General features: G+C 41.1%; 1 protein-coding gene across 2 annotated transcripts in view; it reads left to right on the top strand.

Moving 5' to 3' along the window:
* Window positions 1-17,727, top strand: part of LOC116056698 (EGF-like repeat and discoidin I-like domain-containing protein 3) — a 118,580-nt gene extending 100,853 nt beyond the window's left edge. For both annotated transcript variants that reach the window (XM_031308987.2, XM_031308986.2), the window contains exons 9-10: window positions 8,060-8,215; window positions 16,294-17,727. In XM_031308987.2, coding sequence (XP_031164847.1) covers window positions 8,060-8,215; window positions 16,294-16,443 — 306 coding nt within the window. In that variant the 3' untranslated portion in view covers window positions 16,444-17,727. The remainder of the gene's footprint in view (window positions 1-8,059; window positions 8,216-16,293) is intronic.
* Window positions 17,728-17,947: the final 220 nt, after the last annotated feature.

Below are 17,947 nucleotides of genomic sequence, written 5' to 3'. Positions count from 1 at the left end.
GGTGTAATACTCCCACACGGCCGACATTAGGCTCTTTCGAGATGAGCTGCGCCTCACCTGTAAAGTAGATGAGAGCAGGCGGCAGCAGCTGGGGGCGGTGACAAAAAGCAGCGGTCAAGTCGGACAGTTTGCATCTGTTTCCAACAGCCTTCAGTCTGAACAGGAACTTGTACGCTGTCTCCAGTTGTTTTTATTATGACAGAGTAGCTGTAAAATGCTCTACATGTGATCTGTTGCTGATGTTAATAAACAAAAGACTGTAGACGATCTGTAATCTGAACAGATGTAGTCACTCTGACGACTAAACGTCACCATCAGCCACACGTGTTCTGTTAAGCCTTCAAATCAGACAAATATCAAAAAAATGTAACATTTATATGAAACGTCATCGTGTTGAGTCGATTCTGAACCAATCAACTGTTAGATCAGCTGAGAGTCAGTCATTTCCCATCATGCCCTGGGTCCAGCAGCCTGGCTCTAAAAACTGCAGCCGCCTTGATCTTGTGAGGTTATCGTTGCCCTTGTGTGCATGACGTCATTGTTGTGTTCACGTAATACATACAGTATACATATATACAGTTCTAGTCCTATTATTCAGGATGCCTGTTTTACGTAGCACATTTTGACACTGAAAGGCCACCGTAGGTGCGCGCTGTTTTGTTTTCGTTTTCCGGAAATAAACGAGTGAGTTGATGCATTGAAAGTTGAGACTAGTCGTTATTTTAGCAACACAACATTGGCGACGAGGATGGCTGATTCCCCGGCTTTCTCTCTGCCACCTCCAGACTATTTTCTTCCCCTCCCTGGCGAACCTGCCGTTCCTTGGAATCAGTGGAAAACGTCTTTTGAACTGTACCTTTTAGCCATTGGATTGGATAATGCCGCTAGCGTGAGGAAGCTCGCTATCCTACTCCACTTGCTGGGAGCGGAGGGGAACAAGATTTTCAACACGCTCGATGGTACTCTGAACACTTACAATGCTGTCATTACGGCTACGGCTACTACATGCATTTCCTGCCTCAGTACTCCTCCGCCACGGCCCCGCTGAGGATGCTGCTCAGGCAGGATGCTTCCTGGATCTGGACTCCTGAATGCCAGGCAGGTTTCGACGAACTGAAGCGTCTCCTCACCACGTCTCCAATCCTGGCACACTTCCGGCTGGACTGCCCCACATTCGTGACCTGTGATGCGTCTGCTGTGGCTTTGGGCGCCGTTCTGTCACAGCTCCATGACGGCGTGGAGAGGCCCGTAGCCTTCTTCTCCTGGGCACTCAGCCCCACCGAGCAGAAATACTCAGTGGGTGAGAGGGAGGCCCTCGCCTGCATTTGGGCGTGCGAGAGGTGGCATTTGTACCTGTATGGACGGTCTTTTACCCTTCGGGCGGAGGACACAGGCCCCTTCACCTCGACAGATGGTCAGACTGCCTGCAGCAGTATGACTTCCAGCTACAATTCACGCATGGCAAGACTAATGTTGTAGCAGATTTTCTATCCCGCCCTGCCATCACCCAGTGCTCTGCTGTCTCTCCAGAGGATGAGGAGGAGGTAGTGTAGCTGGTCCACTCACCACTGAAGGACACGGTCTCTCTCCGTGATCTGGAGTCCGCCTCAGCAGCCGAGCCCGTCTTCAGCATGCTTCGTGACTATATCAGACATGGTTGGCCTGCCCGCGTCCCACCAGAACTGGAGCCATACTATCGAGTGAAGCATGAACTGTCATGCTGGGGTGAGGCCTGCATCGCCTGTGGCCTCTGTGCTGTCATCCCAGTGGCCCTGAGAGGGTGTGTCTTGCAAATGGCACATCAGGGACACCTCGGCATTGTCAAAGCCAAATAAAGGTGCCGTGACGTCGTGTGGTGGCCCGCCATGGACCGTGACCTGGAGGGACTCGTCCGCTCCTGTGCAGCGTGCCTCACCAGTGGGAAGACTGGGCCACCCGCTTCAACTCCACTACAGCCAGTAGACTGGCCATCTGCACCATGGGACCACTTGTAGCTTGATATCTGTGGTGAGCTGTACAATGTGCCACACCACCAGAGGTTCCTCGTGGTGGTCTACGACTTGCACTCCAAGTGGCCTGAGGTGGCTCCCATGGGTACAGTTACCTCTGCTGCTGTGGTCAACTTCCTCGACCAGCTGTTTTCCCGCTGGGGCTTGCCTCGTGCAATTACCATGGACAACGGTCCTCAGTTCCTGTCCTTGGAGTTCACCACCTTCCTCGCCAACAAGGGTGTTACCCATATCCGGACCTCCGTCTATCACCCCCAAGCCAACGGGGGGGGGGTGGAACGATTCAACCAATCGAAAAATGGACTGCGTGCTCACATGTCTGAGGGATACTCCCTGATGGCCACACTGTCACAGACCCTCCTCCACTACAGAGCAACTGCCCACTCTACAACAGGGGTCTCCCCTGTCGCACTCATGCTGAAAAGGGAGCTTGTGCTTCCCCTGTCAAGACTCCGTCCACCACTGGCCACGGGCCCACGGCCATGCCCAGCAGCAGTCAAGTCTCATGTCAAGAGACAACAGAGTTCCAAATTTCAAAAAAAGGGGGAAATATTTTAAGTTAATGTTTGAATGTGGTCACACTTACCGGCCTGAGACAATATGATGCAGCTATGAGGGGACCTTCTCTCTATGACATCGCCTTTACTATCCTCAGTGCTCCAAGCAACTGAGTCAGACTGTCTGGAAACCTTCCTTTCTCTCTGTCAAGGCATTTATACCTTCTGACATCCCACCACCCCATGTGGAAACACCGGTCACAAAAGGTGTCAGAAAGGAGATTTACTGTCTGTGTGTCTGTATGTTGTGCATCTGCAGCAGGTGTGTGTGTGTGTGTGTGTGTGTGTGTGTGTGTGTGTGTGTGTGTGTGTGTGTGTGTGTGTGTGTGTGTGTGTGTGTGTGTGTGTGTGTGTCTGTGTCCCATAAGAGCCATACTGACATTTAAAAGAGGACTTAACATTTATGTCATTGTGTGCTACTGAATATAATCTAAGGTGACAACTACAGGAAGTGACAGTGATATTTAGTCAAACTATCACGCTATCCTGAAATTAAGCTATATATATATATATCCAAACATCTACATGCACTCATTCCATATTCCAACTTGTAACCTGAGGCACCCACAATGCACATGCTCAGTACTGCCTCATGGTACAGGCTCCCTGAAGGTAGAAAGGTGTACCTTCTCAAAATATTTAAATTTGGCCATCAGCAAGCTGTTGGCTCATAAAACATTTTTTTCTCTTTTTATTCATTTTTACTTGCAGCTATTTATAATCAGCACTCTAGATTTTACGTTTTAATAAGTAATTAGGGCTTTTTTGTCCAACAGGCTAAGTCTATGAAGGGCTACAGGCTGTTTGTTTTCTACAGTAATAAATGAAACAAACAAAATTAATGAATATGAGTTTCAGTCTAATTTGTTTGGGCTGATGTTATTGCTGAGTAGGGCTGTAAGTATGCAGCACCCTATTTCAGATCTGTTCATTTTCACTTTCCTGGTACTGGGACAATGTGCTTTCACACAGAAAAAGCCATACATGTCACATCACAACTTTTCAAGCTCATCGAGACGCAGCCTCCTGCTTCATCTCATAGAAGTGGCTCAGCCAGCTCACCTCTGTGTGGAATGGAGCATTTTTAAACTCAGAAAGGTGTCATGACACAAACAGGCTTTTTTTGCACTCAGTAGTGAAGTACTCTACTCAGTCAGCCATCTGTCTGGAAATTGTCTGCCTTCAGCCTCGTCCCTCGTTTTTTTGTCATTTTAGCTTTGCTTTTTGGGTTAACAGGCTTTTCTGAAGATAGTAGGGTTGTCGCAGCAGCACAGAATAGTCTTCTTTGGGTTTTGGCACGTGATACTATGTTCAGATAGCATGCAGATCTGACATCTTGTGTAAAGGTTCATGGAAATGGTATTTAGATTCAGTCAGGTCACTTCTCCTATGGCCAAAACACACTGAGGGGCTGTGATGGCTCCCACCTTTCCCTCCATGTCAACCAGTGACATGGGTTGTGGTGTCTGGTCTATGTGTACGCCACAGTATTTATGAATCTTAAAAAAAGAATACACTGACTGTATGTGGCTACCTTTGAATCCCAATATTTTCTATCCAGTGAAAAACATAATGCAATGGCACATCCCCTACTTCCTAACCCCCTACTTCAGGCGCCCTTGATCGGACCACACCCATCTTTGTACTCAGCCTTCATTTTGATCTCAACTACACACCTGTAAAGTTTTGGGACTGTATCCTGCACTGTTGTGATGCTATCACACTGACAAAATCTGTCCCCAGACAGACGGACAGAAATATAAACACCTGGCAAAGTATTCAAAACTGCCTGTGTGGTAGTTCCTACTACAGTAGGTATCTCCAGGACCACATTTTGCTATAATGACACACTCATGCACACACACCCACACACACCCACAGACTCACAAGGTGAACGTGGCTGGTAATGAAGCTTTCAGAAATAGGGGAGGAACTGCATCAAATGTGTCTGCTCTATTATGCAAATTCTTGTCAAGGAATGATATATCGTGCTCTGTGTCCTACATTAATAGTTTTCCATCTTGGTCATCAGGAGCTGGAACTGTTTCGGTAGAACTATTGAGAACATTCTTGCTCATAGCCCTGAGGACCAGCAGGCAAAAACATGAGCCTATTCTCAAATGTATTATTGCACTTCCATAAAGTTAAAGGGACTCACAAGAGATGGATAAATACAAAATAAAAAGATCAAAATTGAAGCAGAAGAGGCCACAATATCTTGACTTTCAGTATGGGTCAAGCTCCAGAAATACTGGATCCTACATTTCCTATAATGCAACTCTATAGCATTTTTCATAAGACCCACCATATCACCTAAATACGCCACTTATTTTAAACTAAACACCACCAGTTTTTGCTGCAGACTTTCTATTAAAAATGTTGATGTCAACATGATCTCTTCTTTTGTATTTCATGTTAAGCAATATCACATGAGGTTTGCATTGCAAAGGTTTTTAACATGTTGTGTTTCAGCATATGATAAGGAAAATGACCTGCTAAAGGTTTTTCAAGATTTCCTCTAGAGAGAAGAGCGTTTTTCAAGCTCTCTCCCCAGCTTTAAGCTTTAATGATAGCTGCCCTGTTGTGGGCTTGATGGGCCATAGCACTGTCCCCCTCATTCCTCTGTGAGTTATGTGCATGCAATTCTGAATTCTGCACTGTGACCAGGGATAGTATACAAGAAGTATGCATCACACACACATTTATATGTCCCACAGGCTTTGAAGATTAAATGAGTCTTCAACACATACAGTTAAATTAGCGCAGCTGGAGGGAGAATGTCAGCAGGATGCTATGTATGCAAGTGCTGAATTCATAAAAAAAAAAGGATGCTGGGCCTCGTTCGGCTCCTTATGAAGCTGCCTCTCACTGCATTAATGTCTTTTTTCTGCAATGGCAAAGCCACTTCAAATAGGGACACGAGATTTACATGCCAACTCTTAATGAGCAGTGGAGATGAGTATTTGTCTGGCAGAAGTGCACAAGTGTTGCCCCTTCTCATGTTGCCATCAAAGAGAAGTGCAAATAAGTAACTGACCCCTGCGATGTGCAGCTGTATTGTTGGGAAAACTGGAGGCTTAGATTAAAACATTTTTAATCTCAGACACAGCAAGCAAAATCCCAAAATTGATTATCACGTTTAATTTCCTTGAAACATCTATGCCATGAGCGTTCAGAGTTTGCTATAAAGAATTTACACACTCCTAGTTTGTCTGGATTAACAGCTCCTGGAGGAGAGGAATGGGGTTGAGAGTGTGATGGAAGAAAGAACAGAAGGCTGTAGGAGAGGCCTTGCTTTAACAAGCTTATCTCACTCCCTAATTCAGTTTGGGCCATCAAAGTGTTGAGAGCCGGCGTCGCTAGGGGCGGTTGTATTTTTCGACCGCTACCTGTGACAGCAATTACAGGTTCCCCTTCAAGCCTGGCTTTGTTTCTGTGGCAGACTTGACTGCTTGGGTAGAACGAGATTACCTCAACGTTCTGCAACTGGAACATAATCAAAGCCTTACAATGCAAGGTGTTATGCCTCTCTAAATCAACCAAGCAGCCCCTGCCACTGTTTCTTTCTGGCCCCCTTTATACAGCAGATTGCTGTGACATTACAGAGCTGTTGTTTAAAGGTATTCATATACATCACAGAAAAATAGCCACATTCAGAAACCGAAATAAACACGACTTTACACAAAAACCAACGCAGAGGCTGCTTCCATTTAAAGGAGAAACGTGCATGGGTACAGTACTGTGCAGCATCTGCATAATAGCATACCTGTAACCACAGCATTGTTAAGTATAACATTACCTATGCATGCAAACTGCAATGCCATTTGTCCTACTTTCATTAAGCTTAATATATCACACATGGAGAACTGGGAGTTATCCTCTTGGATGCTTTTAAAAAAAGCCAAGAGTTTGCTTTGTACTCGCTAAGTCATGGCTTTGTCTACATGTATGTCAGGAACCAGGTCTATGCCTGCTTATGTACACAGCAGGGGTCTGCATTTAAGAAGACCCCTCTAATACCCAGGGTGCAGAATAGCTGGGAGGAAAGAGAAGCTCTCGAGCAGTGTTGAAACCTCATGAGAGATGTAAACTTGAGTGAGCTCATTTCCATCACTGCTCAGGGTTTGTAACACATTGCAGGCAATAAACGTGCAGTGCGATGTGCTGAGATGCACAGTGGTGTTCTGCAATGTGTTGAGACCGGGAAGTAGAATGAAACTGAGCCATAACTCATGCATTCAGTTTGTTTGCTTTTTTGTTTAATCTACAAAGGCACGGCCCTATTTTGTTTTGTCGGAGCTGTGTGACACAGTATATGTTGGCCTATGACCAGGCCAATTAGTGTGATGTATGGTTACCTCAATGTTGTGTGTATTCAGCAGAAGAAATACATCTGCATGCGTGTGTTTCTCTCACTTTTGCTCGCTCTGTGCTTCCGAATGTCTTCTCATGTGACAGCAAAATGCTAAGTGTATTGACTGTGAATTGGTGCTGCATAGATGCATGTCATAAGTAACATTTAAGCTATTAAGGGCATTTAAGGGTTGAAAATGCAGAAGACAGTGCTTCCAATTTTTTACATAAAATAGCATGCTCTTTAAAAGAAAGTAATCCCATGGAAAGTTTTTTATTTAAATTTCACACTCTCAATGTTTTGATATTTAGAAGTATCAAAGTTTTGGTAACATTTGGCATAATGTACTACAGAGATGTCAAAGTGTTTCTTCACTTTTTCCATTATGTGGAATGAACTCGTAACATTACAGAACACCCGCTGGTTTATGCTTATGGAAGCTCAGTGGGAGTGACTTGTTTTATAATACTACCCTTTATGTTCCATTACAATATGAGCTGTATTTTTCACTGGAATTTACTGTTCATGTTAGTAGGCAGATTGTTCAAATACATTATTCATTTGACATAATTAACATGGTGGAAAAATCTTACCTGACCTGTTTTTGACAGAATTGCAGAGTATTTTCTCTGAAGCAGAGTGAGCCATGTACTGATTCTTTTTTTTGTGCATTTTGGGGTTCAGAGTAACTACGTTTTGTATCTCAACCCAACAATGTTGTGTACATTTCTAAATAATGAAGCATAATCAAATACTGAAATGTCAATGTAAGTAACAGTGTGCATGTTTACTGCCTAGCATCCCTGCGTTGTAAATGGTTTGCAACAAATGAGAACCTATTAAAAATTAACCCAAATGGAGCAGTCTGGGTCTCAGAAGCTGCTGCGGTGTGTGATTTCTGTTTTGCTGAGGCGAGGTTGTGGACTTAGCCTTGTTGTTCAATATTCTGTGAATAATTGAAACTGACTTTTTGCACCCAATGTCTTTATACAGTAAATCCTCTGATGACATCAAAAGAAGAAAAAAAAGATGCTGACTAGATTGTGAAAATTGAACATCGCTAAAACTTTTTCACTGGCCAAGTTTCTCGAGACATGTATCATTCTACTATCTTTCTCTCTGTTTCTTTCCTTTCTCAGGTGGACTTGCTTGTGCCTACTAAGGTGACAGGTATCATCACCCAAGGAGCTAAAGACTTTGGCCATGTCCAGTTTGTTGGCTCATACAAACTGGCGTACAGTAATGATGGTGAGCGGTGGAATGTATATCAAGATGAGAAACAGGGGAAGGACAAGGTAAGAAGCTTTCACAGCCCATAATAACCACAATCAAACAAATCACACAGTATTAAGCCATATCTGCCATCATATAAACTGACAGTACTGTTAAACAGATTAACACATCTTGTCATGTACAGTACACATAGCAAATATTCTGAAAGATACTGTAGCATAGAGATACGTCTTTGGGAACTGAGTACTGAACGTTTTGAATTATACTGTATATCACATCAGGAAGGCAAGGGGCATTCTGGGTAGAGAGCGTTAACAGAAGAATGCACAGGAAGGACAGAAACTTGATGCAGAAACTACAGTAGGCAGAAACAAAAACACAAAGCTGCAACGTTTTTTTTTAGTATTAAGTGTGGAAGTGTCAATTCCAGGACCTGTCTTTTTTCCCTTTCCACTTCCCTTTAACATCTTCTTATCTGTGTCCCAAACTGAGCTTGCCTAGTCTGTCCTACTGCCTCTCTCTGGTTTGGGATCAGATAAGACTGCTGTCAACCTGGCCTGGCCAGTGCTATGCTGAAAATCTTGTTTACGGCCCTTCAACAGAGTACATGTCCATTCCAATCGCCCACGACAACAGTGACAGAACAGGGCTGCAGCAGCCTCTCTATCAGGAGAGCTGCAGGCACAGTGTTGCGAAAGCTGAAGCGCCTTGTCTTTCAGGCACTGGTGGCAAGAGAGGTAGTGTTTACTTTTCTCTTTTGCCTTATTATTGAACGATAAACCCAACTTCTTCTGCTTATTCATGGTTTGGTGGTCAATAGTGTTGACCATGGTTATGAAACTGAGATCCAATAGAATCCATCCATGCTTATTGCACAACGCAAATACTATAGATTTGCTTGAAATCATTCACAGTTTTATACACTGAGATCATGATAAATATACAGTATAATCTGTTCTGTTCTAATCTGCAGTGTAATTTAAATCTCTGAACATAATTTAAAAGTGTTTAAGATCATAAAAAATGCATGAAATAAACTTTTAGAATGTGTTCCATTTGAACAAAAATAGTTTTTGTGCTAGAGATGCACCAATGGACCGGCTGGTGACCGGAATTGGACGATTTTCACGTAATCGGCCATGACCAGCGACCGGCCAGTCAGTCTGACATATGCCGATTTTATGCCGGTCAAATGCTGTAAATAAATAACATTATAAAGGCTACCATACACAATGCAAAGGAATTATATATAGGCTAGCAAATAATAACAATAAACCCACTATTAATTACATTATCTTAATACAGTGTAACTACTGTAGCATGTAAATAATGCACATAAAATACAAACGTGAGCAAGGGCGTTCAACAACCACCATTATATCAAATCAACAGCCACGTGCAACCTAGCTAGCAGGTGAAGAATACAAACAACAAAATCACCAGCTAACAATGAACTGACAACATAAGTTATACAACTTACAGTTCTCAAGGACGCACACACGCCTAGAAAATTGTAATCGGTGCATCTCTATTTTGTGCATATTTTGTAAGTGTAAAGGTTTGCACAGATAATTCAAATCTGAGTGCCCTGAGACCCTTATTTTGCATAGTATTTGATTAATTCATTGAAGATAGATTGCTTTTGATAGCACTAAATCCAATCTTTAATAAGTATTGGCACACATTAATTTATTCATGCAAATTTATTTCACACATTTAAAAAGAATAATCCAATATGAAAGCATTTGTTGATAGTTTTCTAATGGCTTGAAATCCTTTTCGTCTTTAATTTGCCGTCATACTTGATTTCACAGTTCAACTGCAGTCCATGCCCCGCAGTCAGTAAACATAAAAGCATCCGCTATGATGTTGGGCTTTCTCATAAAAACTGATTCTAGAGTTTGTGTGATAGCTTTAACTGCCATTTCAAAATCAGATTTTCCTAAAGAAGGGCTTTTTATTTAGTTTGGCTCAGTGTGGTAGACCTAAACCTGAAATATGACAAATAGCGCCTTGTTAAGCCAAATAACACCCCTCAATAGCCAGATGTCATTTACTGCAATGCCCTCATCCTTGTTGCAGAGCCAGTGCAGCAGCCAATAACCAGAAATATTTTTCCATCTCTGCAGTTCACATTTCCTGCTTGAGAGTTTATAATTTCAACACCCACGATGATCTTTGGATCGGGCCACTGCATGCTCAGCATGATTTTCACTCAAGCAATCTCAATACTGAGCACTGGATGACTTCCGAAAGCCTGGCAAGCATCATCCCAGATAGCAAAGAAAAGGAGAGAAAAGTACTGGTGACGGCGGGAACATTTTATGTTTATTATTTTTTATTTTTAAATCTCATTTTCAGAAATAACTCCATGGGGAGCAGCACTTTCGTCAACCTACACATGGATGTAAAAATACCTTTAAATTAGCATTCCTATAGAAGCCATTCCTATAACCATCTATAGCCTGTATTGTTATTGCTGTATACTGTAAGTCAGAGCAAAACCATGGATAGGCAGTCAATCGGAGTGTGTGCACTTTGTATTAGAGGGCAGTCGTGTTTAGCAAGGCTTCTGAGAATGTCAATCAGTTTGTCCCTAGACGCAGCCAGGGGGCTGTTCAGATGTATGATTCTTCAAGGTGTTTTCCCCCTTCAGTCAGCTGAAGCAGCCATTAATGCTAGAGGACACATTTGGCTGTTGGACTCCTGAGGCTCCTCCTGCCACACCACAATGCTCGACTTGGCAGGGATACACTGTGGTGTGTGCGTGTGTGTGTGTGTGTGTGTGTGTGTGTGTGTGTGTGTGTGTGTGTGTGTGTGTGTGTGTGTGTGTGCACGTGTGTGTGTGTGTGTGTGTGTGTGGGTGTGGGTGTGGGTGTGGGTGGGTGTCTGGTTCAGGCACAGTGGTAGAGGCTTGTAAGTATTCTTCTCAGCTCCCCCCTCCAGCTCCTGTGTGGCAGAGGCTACAGGCAGTTAGATCTAGATTGAGAGAGGAGGCTCTGTCAGAATACAGATGTTGTCAAAGCAGGGCACAGTGGCACACACACTCACACACACAACAGTATCCCTCTACAAAATCCATAGATTGCCTTGTTTGCCTTTTCTGTACAGCCAAATCCCAAATACATGTGTATTGCACTTGTAACTAAGACACGTTACAACAGAGTCCATTGTTTATACATAATTAAATCGGGATACATTCCATAATTATACATATCAGCTTGGCTGCATTCCCACATGTACACACTTTCCACACCTGGGTCACTACTCTGCCTCCTGCACAACTGCTCTTTCTGGGTGTCAATATTTACAGAGTCAGTTGATGCGGGGCAATCAAGCACAAAAGTAATTGATTTATGTTTAATAGTGTTTCACTCAGTTGACACAGAGTTAATTAGCCATTAGAGCCTTCAATTCCCTCCAGGTCGGAGGGTAACTGAATGGTAGATAGCTGTGGATACGATCACCTGAAGATTAACCACTAATAGTCAGATTGTCTTTTTCCTACAGTCATGGAAAATATTGGCTGCAAGGTTTTATGCACCTCAGGATTAGAAAAACACATAACTAGATCACATATTGGGTCCTCTTAAGAGAAGTAGTTGTGCATTTCAGTTCCAGTTAAGTAACTGCCTCTTCCAGGCTTCATGCCGTTCTTGACCTTTCAATGAAGACGTGGCTGAGCTTCCCTGGTATCACCCAGGCCGGCTAAGGCAACATGAGGGCAGAGAGCAACGAGATCTGAGTGTCCTGTTTCCTTGACCTGTGCAGCAGGTTTAAATAATGAAGTATGGGGGGCACACAAGGCCTGCCTTAGTAATGCGTACTGTGACTCTACTAGCCTGGGAAATCAATAGTTGGGAGCAAAGTTGTGGCTCCTGGGTCAGTCTGAAGACACACACACAGAAATGTGGCCTATACGTTTGTGTCTCTGGATAAAATAATTACAATATTACTTTGCACTAATACTTTGGGGCGATGAAGTGAGACTTACTCTCAACCAGCCCTGTCTACTATACTACCAATACTTCTCCTACTGTCAGGCAGGTTGGTCACAGGTCAGGCACAGCAGGTTGGGCTTCAGCAACAACGGCTGCATCATTCATGCAAATGAATGTAGTAGTTCATGTACAGTAATTTGATTCTGGTACAGTTAGGTCACCATTTAAATGAGTCATTCTGTAGGTTCTGTCTCTGTTCTTGAACTAACTCAACCAGTACGCATGTGGATACCCAGTCACTAAAGTTTCACAGGACAAAACAAAAACACGAGTGTTGTAGTTTTCTAACTCATACATACTAACTATAGATAATTCAATAAATATATTGATTGTGTGCAAATACATTAGTTTAGCACATTTTCAGTACAAACACAGAAAACCCTAGTCCAGAAAGCATTCAGAAGCAGTTTTGACTACATGTTGGTAATTTAGACAATAAACTTTAATTAAAAAAAAAATATATATATATATATATATATATATATATATATATCCCAGATGTCTCTCTTTTTAGGCTTGATGTCCCTCACATACTGCTTTCTTAGTGTTGGAATTTTAAACTCTTGTCGATTTATGAGGACTATGGTTAACTGCTCCTCAGATCTCTGCAGGGTAAATCCAGACAGCTAGCTACACTATCCTTTCCAATCTGAGTTTTCTGTTGCCAGACTAAAACAACATTTGAACGTACATATGTTCTACCAAAACAAGTTCCTTCCCGAGGCTATTTTGCAGAGATACCATCACCCAAGACGATTGTGATTGGTTTAAAGAAATGTCAGAGCACGTTTTTCTCCCATCCCGGAATGCTGTGTGGACTAGCCAGACCCTCCTCCCCTGCGCCTTACATCCATTCTTTAAAGTAGAATATCTCTACTTTAAATATGTGTAATTGTCTATGTCTGTTGTAGTGAATCTAAATGACATACAGTATTTTGTTCTCACTTTCTTTCCGCCCCTGAATTATTTTATACACTTGAAGTTGGTTTACCAATATGTTGCTGTTGAGGATACATCCGTCACCTTGCTCATCCCTTTTCTGTTTTTTCTTCCTAGCATTACAGTATTTGTCATGTTGTTGTGATTCTTCAAATATCCTGTTCCAGACAGATTCTTTTTTCAGACACTGCCTCTGACACTGTGCAGGTCCCCAGACAGTCTAGGAGAGATTCTTGTCATATTTCAATCAGCTGCTGCTTTCATGGCCTTCCTGTCCTGCCTTTTATATTGTACTATAATATGCCCTTGTTGTCACATTACAGGTGTGGCAACGCTCCTGAAAGTGACACATTCCTCGCTTCCCGACGTCAAATGTTGCAGTTCTGAAATACAATAACAAGTGAAAAGAACATGTCAACACAGAATGGTTTAGAAACTGTTAAAATGTTGTGCTTGGTATCAAAACTGACGGGCTTTACTCAATGTTTATACAATACAGTATTATTATATGTAAGAATTATGCAATTGGGAAATTCATGCTGAAACAGATGTGGGCCAGAACACACTGCTGCTGCTGCTGCTCTATCAACCATGAAACGAGAAGCCATACTGCTCTAATACATACTGCAGATTTCGGTGTCTACACTTTGAGACATACATTGTAATTTAGAGATGGGGGGGGTTAGGCTTTTTAGCAGTGAGTAAACAATAGCATGTTTTGAGTAGTCTGGTACTCAGCGGGAGAAACCTGAGACTGGCTCATACCATAATCTTAACAACGACTGAGATAACAGAAGAAAATGACAAAAAAATTGTTCTTCCTAGCTCTTCTTGGTTGAACAATGGAGGAAAATGAAAGAAAGAATGTAGGGTGAAAAGGTGCCCTGCACTCATGAAATAAGGACAGTAATGAAAGAGTACACCTGTCACATGATTTCAGTTTTTGTCTGCAGTAAGAGTAACTCACAAAGCACCGAAAACGACAGAATAAAGAATTACAGGAAATCAGTCATATTAATGGAAACATCTACAATGCAGAGGAGGCAGAGGTTGGATATCTTGTCACATCATCACATAATGATCAGGGCCAATTATATCTTATATGTCCAGCTGCTACTGGATAACTAAATGGTCCATGAGAGAATCTTTTACAGTATCTGTAAACCATATGTTTCATGCTACAGCTTCTATAGAATCTGAGCAATACTGTATCCTTATTTAGATCTTATTTAGTTCAGCCTGTGTGCTGTATTGAGAATTATTTTAAAAAAGGTTTTAGAGTGATGAATGTGGCATTAGGCTCAACATGAAATGGAATTTCAAGTTGTAATGTTTTAGGTTTTCATGAGCACCAACATTAGACTAAAATTGGTTAAAAAATATTAGGAAAGTTAATTGAAAAGTTTTAATACAAGAGTTAAGAAATAAAAAAGTTACAACTTCAAGTTCACAGTCACACATTTTACATTTGATTTTGTTACATTTGTCATTCAGTGAACCGTGCTAGTTAACGAGGCTCGAAATTCCTTTTTCTGTATGCATGCACTGGTGCATGTAACTTTTAAAATGACATGCGCAATTTCTTTTTTAACCTACACAGAACACCTGCAGAAGTCCATAGGTGTGAACGAGGCATTCATTTCATTTGTCTGACCATTTCCTCTTGTCTATTTCTATTATTTTATTTGTGATTACCTAGGAGGTTTATTTAATGGTTTCTTACAGTTGGTAGTGTATAATGTGGCACTCCACTCAAAATCTATTTTTAGTATCATATATGGCAAAAAATAAATCTCTTCTTTGACCTTCTTTTTTATGATATATAGTCTGTCAACATTTTGTCCTCACAGACTAAACTATTTTTCCAAAATCCTTAATGTGATTTTAGTGCATGGCCATTGTTTCTAGCACTTTTTTAATGAAAAATTCAAGCTCATGTTTTGACTGTCTAGACCCAAACCAGCTCCTGTGATTGTTTGAAAGAGAATTATTTGAAGCTTTACACTGAAAAGGTCAACCTCTGTCTCCAGCCAGCACCTGCTTAGATTTGGCCCACTGATATTCCATTCCACACAACAGTGAGTCCCATTACATCCCAATTACACAGGCATAATAATGTCTGTTTAATTAAAATGATCATATCCTTCAATGAAGCAGTCCATGTAGACACATTTTCCTCCTATTATACTTAATTCTACTGTCTATTAAGCACACACCAACACAAAGCGTCTAGCAATCAACAATATAATGTAGCACACGTCCCAATACAATATGACAAGTAGCTTGTTTATATCTGCTAGCTAGTTATCCTTTGAACTGTTCTTTCAAAACGTATCTCAAAGCTCTTAAATGTCATTTAATTGATATAAATGTGGGTCAGACACTGAAATCTCTTTCTTAACGACTTGAATGTTTATCTTAAATTAAATACAACTGGATTTTCAACTTCAGTGAAGGATATGCCAGAACCTACATAATGAAAGTGTAGGTGTGTTGATCCAGGATGCATTAGTCTGTAGCACAATATGTTATGAGTTTTACAGAGCCAGTACTAGAGAAACACGGCTTTCCCTTCATAGCAACATTTCTGGCAACCACCAAAGCCTTTTATTTAATGCCAAGGTGAAACATTCAAAACAATGTACAACAAAATTGAAGAAAAACAAGACCAAGAAGCATAAGGTGCGTGTTAATAACACAACTCAGTAAGCAGGATAAACAACAGTAGATGTTTGGCACTAATTGTGGAGGTGGGACTTCCAGCTGTGCTGCTCTAACAACACACAGTTTTCTACAGGGGGAAACTGCTGATGTGCTCACATGTGTGGTACAATAAAATAAAAGAACAGAAGAATAGTGTGAAATGTGGTAAGTGTTTGGATTGAAGCTCTGATTGGCTGCGTTTCATTCAGTACCTGTTCAGGCATGTGGCTTGGAAGGTCTGGGATGTTCTGCACCTGACTCTCAGTAAAAAGGCATTAGATTTGGTTTCTGTGGTTTTTTTTACTGAATATATTTTTCCACAACATGCTGACTTCTAAAGCATTTGATTTCCATGTTTCAACTCTTTAAATCCCTTAAGTAATGCAGCGCCATTAAAATTCAGATTGTTTTCTTTTTCAGTGTCAAGCAGACCATAACTTGACTATAGTTCCTGGTTGCACAAATAATAATCCTCCTCCATGCTGCTGTCTTTATAGGTATTCCAAGGGAACTTTGACAACGACACACACCGAAAGAATGTGATAGATCCACCCATCTACGCTCGGCTCATCCGGATCCTTCCCTGGTCATGGTACGGCAGGATCACTTTGCGTGCAGAAGTACTCGGCTGCACAGAGGAAGAGTAAAGTCCTTTCGTCCATCTTTCTTGCCATCGTCCCCCATCCCTTGGCATACTGGAGTATCTCTCCCAGTATTTCAAAAATAAACTGTGCAACCTGTAAAAAGAAATCAATTTCCAACGGATTTTTCAATAATACGTGTTTGGTTGTGGTGGGTTGCTGTTTGTTCTTTTTGTACAATGATTTAAAACCTACCCTTAATCCAGTTTCTTCTTTTAGTTCCTTCTTCAAAGTGTGATCTTTGTCTTTTTATTCTTCTCAAGATTTACCATCCTGTTTGGAATGTATTTCTGTAATATATATATATGGGAGGGGTGGGGTTGGTAGTGGAGTTGGAGAGGGGTTCTCGCTGTGGTTTAAACTTGTTGCCATGGAAGCTATTGTACAGTGTCACTTTTTAACAAAGATGTGAAATCTGTCTGCCATGCTTCATTGGACATAATTAACCAACTTCATACCATAACTATTAAACTGTCTAAAATACCATGTAGAGATCACACGTTATCACATTATCAAATATATTTTTACTTTGATTACAACACTTCCTCAAGCCATGCTTTTACCCTAATGGGCACTGGCATTACTACTACATCAATCAAAACACTATTAATGCTCTTGTATTATATGTAAAAGACTAAGAAATTGCATGGTGCGTGAATTATAAATGTATATTATGACAAATCATTTAAAACCTCCAGCCCTGAGAGCAATGGCTTTGATTTAGGGACCTATTTTTATGTGCATTTTTAAGTAGTTCTGAAACATTACAACACACTGCAAAAGCTTACTGAAGATAACTGATATGTGAGACAATAAACACGCACTACAGTTAAACGTGGCACTGCAGTACTGACACTGAAACTTGTAGACCGTCTCTAGTTGAATTGTCTCAATGCTCTAATATTTGATGATCGCTACACTTTTTCTAAGATATTTGGAATTATTGTTTGTGCTTGTTCTTTTTTGTATTTATTTAGATTTATTTGTCTCAGCTGTCCGATGCATAAACTCTGTGTTTAATGTCTCACTGTTGTCTTGGAGATCTAAGTTGTATCAATTACAAAGCTCAGGATAGATGTCATTCATAATTTTGACCCACAAATGTATCAATTTTGGCCACTTATTTTAAGATTTCTTTATTATTATTTAAAGAAAATGATGAATGAGTATGAGCAGTTATTTAAACCATGTCCATGTATGCATAATTCAAATATTGAATGCAGTCTTTTTTTAATCAATCCCTTTGATACAGTATGATAAATGATAATTGTTAATTAATTTCTTCTTCTTCTTTCAAAAGAGAGCAAATGTCAATATTAATAATATATTAATCAATGTCATTATCTCAAGCCTACAATGATGATGAACCATGGTAACAGTACAGAGCTTTAATTTAAATATGGACAGCCTCTTTATTTCAGGGGGTCTAATCTTTATTTTCATCCTGGAGAAGAAATGATATAGTAATGAAATATGAAAGAGCTTGTGGGTATTTTTACATGACATGACA

The sequence above is a fragment of the Sander lucioperca genome, chromosome 2, assembly GCF_008315115.2.
Source record: "Sander lucioperca isolate FBNREF2018 chromosome 2, SLUC_FBN_1.2, whole genome shotgun sequence".
Classification (NCBI taxonomy): Eukaryota; Metazoa; Chordata; class Actinopteri; order Perciformes; family Percidae; genus Sander; species Sander lucioperca.
The sequence above is the reverse complement of the archived record's forward strand: the minus strand, read 5'-3'. Positions and strand labels throughout refer to the sequence as shown.